Below are 7251 nucleotides of genomic sequence, written 5' to 3' on the forward strand. Positions count from 1 at the left end.
CCACCACACACACAACACACATTCTCCCACGAAACCCGCTGTTGCATGTGTTCTCTCGGCTGTGTATTTGTTCTCAAACACGAAGAGAGAATAAAGCAGCTGCAAAGACAAAGCCACATAGCAATAAAAAAAAATGTACAGAACTGAAACAACCATCTTGAACTGCTGTGCATGCAAACACACACAAAGACATAGAAAGGTTTAAGCAGAAACCCACCAAGCTTTTTAACTTTCTCTCTCACTGGTGCACTTAGAAAGAGAGTTTTACTTAGCTGCCATCAGTCAGGCAAGGCATACGATTTTAAGCTGTTGTGATATTAAACCCTCTATGAGTGCAGTATTAAAAAATCAACTGGGTCAGAGGGAGAGAGAATAGATAATATTCAAAGAAAAAAAGGAAGGAAAGAAAGACAAAGAAACCCACTGAAGAGAATGAGCACATTGAGTCTACAGTATATTTAGAGCATGAGCGACAGAAATAACACAAACAGGAAGTTAATAGAATTACGACAGGAAACCACATTGCTGCAAAATTCTGCATTAACACCACATTCCCTCTCCCAACCTTAACTTGGCTTCCATGCCACCTCAGAAGACATTTCTCATCAAATTTCTCATCTAAGCTCAAACATAACCATTGTTCTACTAATTTACTCCCAATTTTATTCTGATTCTGCACCCAAGTCAAAAGTCACAAAATATCTAAATGATTGTCTTTGTAGTTTATTTAAAATTATTCATACTCCAACTAAAAAATCAATCACTTGCATAAATAATTTTAAAAAAAAGCCAACATCATTCAGGACATAAGCAAAATCCTATTTTGTTTCTGACTATTTAAAAACAATACCAAAAAACAAACAAACATAGCAAAATCAAGTCATTACAAAACATAAAAAAAGAATAAAATGAAGCCTGCTAAGTAAGCGCTTTTGTGGTTATGTACACCTTTCTTGACTTGCCAAACAACCGAAGCAGTGTAATGTAGAACACTCTGCTGATTGTTGATGACGAGAGAGTTGTGCTTAGGGTCAGTAAGTCTTTTGTGAGCACAGGCCTTCAGCTGTAGCCGTATGAGTCATAGTCACTGTTTCTGTTGGATGAGGGCTCTCTGCTCTGGTTTACCGTCAGCCTCTCCAAACCTGACAACACAGAAAGAATGGGTACCTAGTGTGTGCATGGCTCTTTTCACGGACAGAGTCTGAAACGCTTAAGACAAGACAACCCAGATGAGGATTTAACTATAGAAAGATTTTAACTAACAGAAATCACCATACTTAATTCTTAATTGATTGATCACATTAAGAATTGCACACTTTTTTATTATATATGTATTTTTTAGAAATGTTACATTCATGGTATTATCCAATTAAATACACACTAATTTACATTAATTTGCGGAACAGAAATCTGAATGTTGGATAAAGCTAGGTTCAAAATTATTGTTTCATTTTGTTGATATATGAGAGTCAAAACAGCCCTCTGATTTTGGATTTCTCTTTTTATCGCTACATTAATCAGAAAATAACACATTTTCACCATGTCTTTTGGAATGAAATGTATAAAATCAGGTGAATGGTATATCATCAAACCCGTCAGAAAAAAAACAGAATATAGACAGGAATAAAACTGGAAAGTTTGATATATGTAATTGCTGCTGAAGTGGAGATTTCTGGCTCAGTGCATCAGAACAAAACTTATTTTGAGAAAATAGCCTTTAAAATGTGTATTGTAATTGAAATCTATAGACCCCCCCACACATAGTGTCTTTCTAAGAAATATATTTTTTCCACCAAATTGTCAGTAATCACCAGCCTCAGGAGGTCGAACCAAATATGCAACTAAATATTGTATGAGCTGTTTCATTTTCTATTACTTTTATATGGTTTCCAATTTCTAAATAATAATGTCTAAATAAAACTTTGAAATGTCATGTTTTTAGCATTAAATAAACATAAAAAAAATAGATAAATGGTAATTCAAAATTATCTTAAATTAATCCCTACTATCACACATAGGTGCTAGAACATTTGGGACAATATGCAGTGCTTTTTTCATGCATGTTAGAAGTTTTTCCCCTCATCCAACTAAAAAATTATAGATTGTCAAAAATTATGTTCTTGCATGATCTTAATTGTTGTATGCAGTCGAGAAGTTCAAAATTGATAACTGATAATGATGGTTTAGATAATTTCATGTAAAGTGAATTTTATGTTAGATAATAGTATATTCTAAAATATCCAAATAGATCTCACAACCAAAAATATCACACACATGTGATTTGTATTGCTGAGCAGTTTGAATGAAAAGTCCAATACATCATAATACTCAATTCATCATTATGCAATTGAGTACAAAGTAAATGAGCATGAAAGCGACTGAGAGATTAATAGAAAGAGTACAGAACGGTCAGGCTAGAGAGAAAGAGGGAGATTACTCACCAGGAAAGGACTGTCTCTTCTCTGTGTTTTTGGTTGCAGGACCTTGACCTCTGTGATAGCACACTTAAAGAAGAAAGATAAAATGCTGAATCTTTTCTGAGCAGCCAGTCATGAATATGTTAATGTGCGAGATGAATGACTCACCACTCTGAGTCGGGCCGATCCAGCGACTCTGCCGTTTTTGTGAAACTGCATAAACCAGGTACAAATAGTCAAATTAGACAGAGCATTTAACTTTGGATTTAAAAAAAATCTGTGGCACAAGAACAGGAAAATGTGTGAGTACTTTTTTAACTATATAAAGCCATATGTCAACATACTGATTTTAGATGTCATTACATAAGTGAAATCCAAATGCCTGAGAGCACTAGTGAAAATGCTTTTACAAATTATATTCTCAGCAAAAGAATTTGAAAATGAAGATGAATTTGATAACTTTGTGGTACTCGAGCTGCATGAACTCTTGTGCTTTGATGGAAGAAGAACATCTGAACAAAAAGTTCACATGATCAATCTTTAAAAAATTTGCTTATATTTGATTAGTGACCTAGAAAAAGTGCAAAATCTCATATTTCTTCTTTGTTTTCATCATTTTTCTTTCTTTAAAAATTTTCCCCAGATTTGGAATATAGCCTTAGACTTTTGGACTGAACAAAATGACTCTAAGAAAACACATAGAAATTTTGATGGTGCCATGTGCTTGAATTCAAAAGCATTTATAATTTTTTATAATAAGTAATATGAAATGAAAGACATGCTCGTTGACTTCCCTGACTCACATCTTTTGCGGATGGCTTTGTACGTGGGCCAACTGAACTGAACCAGAATGACACCCAAGATCAAGAAAATTAATATGCCGGTTACTGCTTTATAAGCAGCCAACTCTGTTCCTAGAGAATCTGAGAAAATGTAGGAAGGAAAGAATATAATGTGTTATTCAAAATGCACAGCATATGAAATAGTCACAGTAACAATTATTTTGCCTATGAAACCTGATAGGAAACAAAAACATCAAGAGAAACATTCCAGCAGAGTCATATATAATCTATACAGCAAATCTGTTCCCTGTAAATAAACACGTACACACACACCTTGGCACATGATATGCAGGCCCTTGCACTCAGTAGTATCGATGATCGTCATATTGCTTGTGAGCATAAAACATTTAGTTTGGCTTGAAGTGGGCTTAAAACCCTTGACGTCTCCACATCTTGTGTCCTTACACACTTCAGTCCACCAGCTGCCTGATATGTGACTGTTAGAGCACAAAGGCCTTTGACGCTCACGAGTATACAGATACAGCTGACCTTCACATGGACTCCCTTTTAACCATTTTACTCTCAGCCGGTACAGAACAGACTTAGTAATATTATGGATGATTATCGGACATGGGGTCTGTGGGGCAGTGGATGTCGTAACATTAATGCATTGTGAGGTTGAGGGGATTGTAAGGTTGTTGGTCTGGGTCTGAGTCTGAGTTGAGATTCCTTCTGTAAAGGGAAAAGGTACGTGGAAATAATTTATTTTCATGACAATGTTGGAATACAAGCATTCCTCTCCACATGAAATGTGCAGTTTCGAAATAAATTCCAGGAGTTTAAAACATTTCAAGTTTCAAATGTAAATATAATGAGAGTTGTACCAAGAAACTGTAATTAATTAGCGTCTGCAGACTGCTGTTCTGTGCTCTTATTTAATTACAGTGCAACTAATGTGAAGATATCGCTTCAGTTGAGATATTATATTTTTGATAGTTCTCCAACTTGTTACATCTCAATACATATTCTGTTTTAAAAACTTCACATCTTCGTGTAATATTTTCTATGTAAAATATGCCACGATATGCACTGCATTATTCAAGCATAAAAACGCCCTGTTACTGAGGTCAGAGAGCAGATAGCTGGATCATCTGCACTCATTACAATCTTGCACTTTTTGCACATGCAGTGCTCGAAGGCATTCACACACATTTTGCACATTTGATTGCATGATTGCACTTTGCAAACATAGATGGATATTCATAATATTCCGAATCACGGCCTTAACGGATCTATAATTTGTATTACCAAAATTAACCATAATGATTTTGTATATGTAATCATTATGGTTATGTGAGTGGAATGGAATGAGCGGAAATTTTTTTTCAAATGCTTAAAACGTATTTACATGTTTAAACTGTCTATGCATGATTATTCATATTAATACATATAATTACTATTATATATACATTTGAAATTCTAGGATTCTAAGATTGAATTCTAATGTACTATGCCTGTGTTTATTCACAACAACATTCTTCGACAACATACATTTTGTGTAATACAGGTGGCATTTATATGATTTTCACTTTTCATTGCTTAATATTTAAGAAAGTGTCCTTGTTGATAAACCATTTACATTTATTTTTGATGGAAAACAAAAATATATTAAAAGCTCTTTCATTAGTTCTGGGGTTAAATATGTTAAATGGTTTAAAACCTTATGTAGTTAAAACCGATTCCTTTGAAAATTGCTTCCCGTGGTATTGTTTACGTTTTCTTATTCTCTAAAATTCTAATGGTAAAATGATTGATCTAGCAGACTATTGGCTGAAAAGTGTAATTTGGCAAGATTTCACTTTTTAATAGTATGCAATGTAATCGTTCAAAGATTCTTGTCATTTTTTCCATAGCAAAGACAACTTAACTTTTTTTTTAAAAACAGCATCTTTACATGGCATAGCTCGTGATAAAATAGTACCATTTGACATGTTAACAACAATCATTATCAGGGGCCACACTCTTATGATTGTAATGGGCAGTTTATGTTAAACACAAAGAAAAAAATCGAAAATACATCTTTTATGAATAATACAGAAATGTGTAAAGAATAGTTATTGCAAGGTTGACCCGTATTAGATGGATAGCTTGCAACAATATTCAGATGTTCGCGTTGACATTGGTTTCCAGTAAATAGGGCATTAAGAGTAAGAATTAGAAAGATTAATAAAAAAAAAAATCAATACAAGCATATGACATTTTATTGACAGTTGCACTAATTTTGTAATGCATTCTTGTAGGCCCTTAAGTTGTGATTTTATATATATATGATATTCATTATAGCTCTTAATTTCTAGAGGAAAACAATGTTTTGCATTATAAAAGTTTTTAAAAGTAATGTACAATACTGTGACTGAAAGCATCGGAATATAGCTGCGCGTTATTGTTCCTTGGACCATTTTGTCTTGCGAGATAAATATTAAATCAGATAAAAATCTAACTGTACATCAGCATCTACAACTCACCACAAATATTTTCTGCAAGTGGTAGGGTTTCAGAGGCAGAGCAGCTCATAACAGTTCATATAATAATAATATAATATAAGAGTGCAACAGTGAAATATATTTAAAGAACAAACAATTTACTTACGAACTCCAAGGAGCAGGAGCGCCGTAAGAGTCATCAGCAGAGAGTTTTCCATCTGACAAAAGGTTTGCCGAACATTTAAAGCAAAACATAACTTCATTTGACTAAACAAAGTGACTCTATGCACTTAAAAAGATAACAGGCCCAGAGGTCAAATGAATGACCTCTGGTACACAACAAGCAATGCTGGTTTTTGTTTATCTAATTGGGCCTCGGCTCAATTATAATGTTTCATTTTGTTTTTCACTTACTTTTTAGTGGTTCAGATAAAGCAAACAAATACACAACCATGACTAGCTATATTAAAATCTTTGGCCTGTACTTTTTTGTTTTGTTTTTTTATTAGAATGGCAAAGACCGTGACTTGAAACACAATAAGAACAAATCATTCACTACAGTGACATATAGTAATACATTTGTCGATACAAACTGGACTCCCTTTTGGTATGTTATTTAGATTCTTATTTTAGAAATGTTACATTATGTCTCATTTGTAATTGACAGCTGTCTTCGCGTCTCTGTTTCAGCAGCGTTTGAAGATTTTCTTTCTCAAAGAGAGTCAAACATCTATGAACCACCACAACTTCTAACCAGCTTTTTAACAATTTATTATCAGATCTTACCTTGCGGGTGACTGACAAGAACAAATGTGTGGAGCAAGTGACAAGAAAAATTAAGTGAAAGGAAATAAGCAGAGGTGTGGAGCTACAATCTTTGTTTCCCCGCCCCCATCCTCTGTTTCTCCATATAGAGCGTGTCTTTTAATCTCAAGCGTTGTTTGATTGCACATTGCACTGCTTCCTCACTTCAAACAGAGCTGCATACAAAAAAATGAAGAAAAGCTTTAAAAAAATGTGAGCGTAGGTAAGTGGGAGGAGAAAAAGTAGTAAGTAGCGTGATATTGTCTAACTTGATATTAAATGTTTAAAAAAAATTAAATTTGAATTTGTAAAAATGTAATTTTAAAAATAAAAAATGTAAAGTTTGTGGTAAAAATGTATTTATTTTTCATCTAAAAATGAAAGATGGTACAATGAAGCAGCAATAAAATCTGCATATTCAAAATCTTTCTTTTTGCATACAGGAACCGAGCCTCTTGTGGTGTACGGCACACTGAAAACACTCACATAAATTGCACAAAGATGATTAATCGTGCTCACAGGAATCAACTGCGGCAATCGGTAAGGCTGTAAAACCACCGATATCCACATCTATCCTTTCATTTCACTGTTACTCGTATCTTCTTTTCATTCACAATCTTTCCCAGCCACCTCTTTTTTCCTCCCTCACTCTCTCTTTTTTTCTCAGGTGTCGCCGGGGTTGGTTTACCATATCGTACAGTTGGAGAGACCCGCGTAAAGACTGGGTTTTGTATGTGTACAAAAAAATTCCCCCAACACCTTCTT

At 34.1% G+C, this 7251-nt stretch overlaps 1 protein-coding gene across 1 annotated transcript; it reads right to left on the reverse strand.

The window, feature by feature from the left end:
• Window positions 1-921: 921 nt before the first annotated feature.
• LOC107674204 (T-cell surface glycoprotein CD5-like) lies at window positions 922-6583 on the reverse strand. The gene is made up of 7 exons (XM_016468107.1): window positions 6469-6583; window positions 5849-5900; window positions 3533-3931; window positions 3221-3340; window positions 2586-2630; window positions 2442-2504; window positions 922-1142 (listed from the first exon to the last, which is right to left on the reverse strand). Exons 2-7 carry the CDS (start codon window positions 5898-5900, stop codon window positions 1060-1062), a joined length of 762 nt encoding a protein of 253 aa, XP_016323593.1. The 5' UTR covers window positions 6469-6583; the 3' UTR covers window positions 922-1059.
• Between the last annotated feature and the right edge of the window lie 668 nt (window positions 6584-7251).

This window comes from Sinocyclocheilus anshuiensis, unplaced genomic scaffold (assembly GCF_001515605.1).
Source record: "Sinocyclocheilus anshuiensis isolate Anshui unplaced genomic scaffold, SAMN03320099.WGS_v1.1 scaffold728, whole genome shotgun sequence".
NCBI classification, from domain to species: domain Eukaryota; kingdom Metazoa; phylum Chordata; class Actinopteri; order Cypriniformes; family Cyprinidae; genus Sinocyclocheilus; species Sinocyclocheilus anshuiensis.

Coding starts and splice junctions, on each gene's coding strand:
- LOC107674204 (XM_016468107.1), bottom strand. CDS start 5,900: ATGGAAAACTCTCTGCTGATGACTCTTACGGCGCTCCTGCTCCTTGGA. Junction 3,932..5,848: donor GCTCCTGCTCCTTGGAGTTC/GTAAGTAAATTG, acceptor TTCCCTTTACAG/AAGGAATCTCAACTCAGACT. Junction 1,143..2,441: donor GAAGAGACAGTCCTTTCCTG/GTGAGTAATCTC, acceptor CTGTGTTGTCAG/GTTTGGAGAGGCTGACGGTA.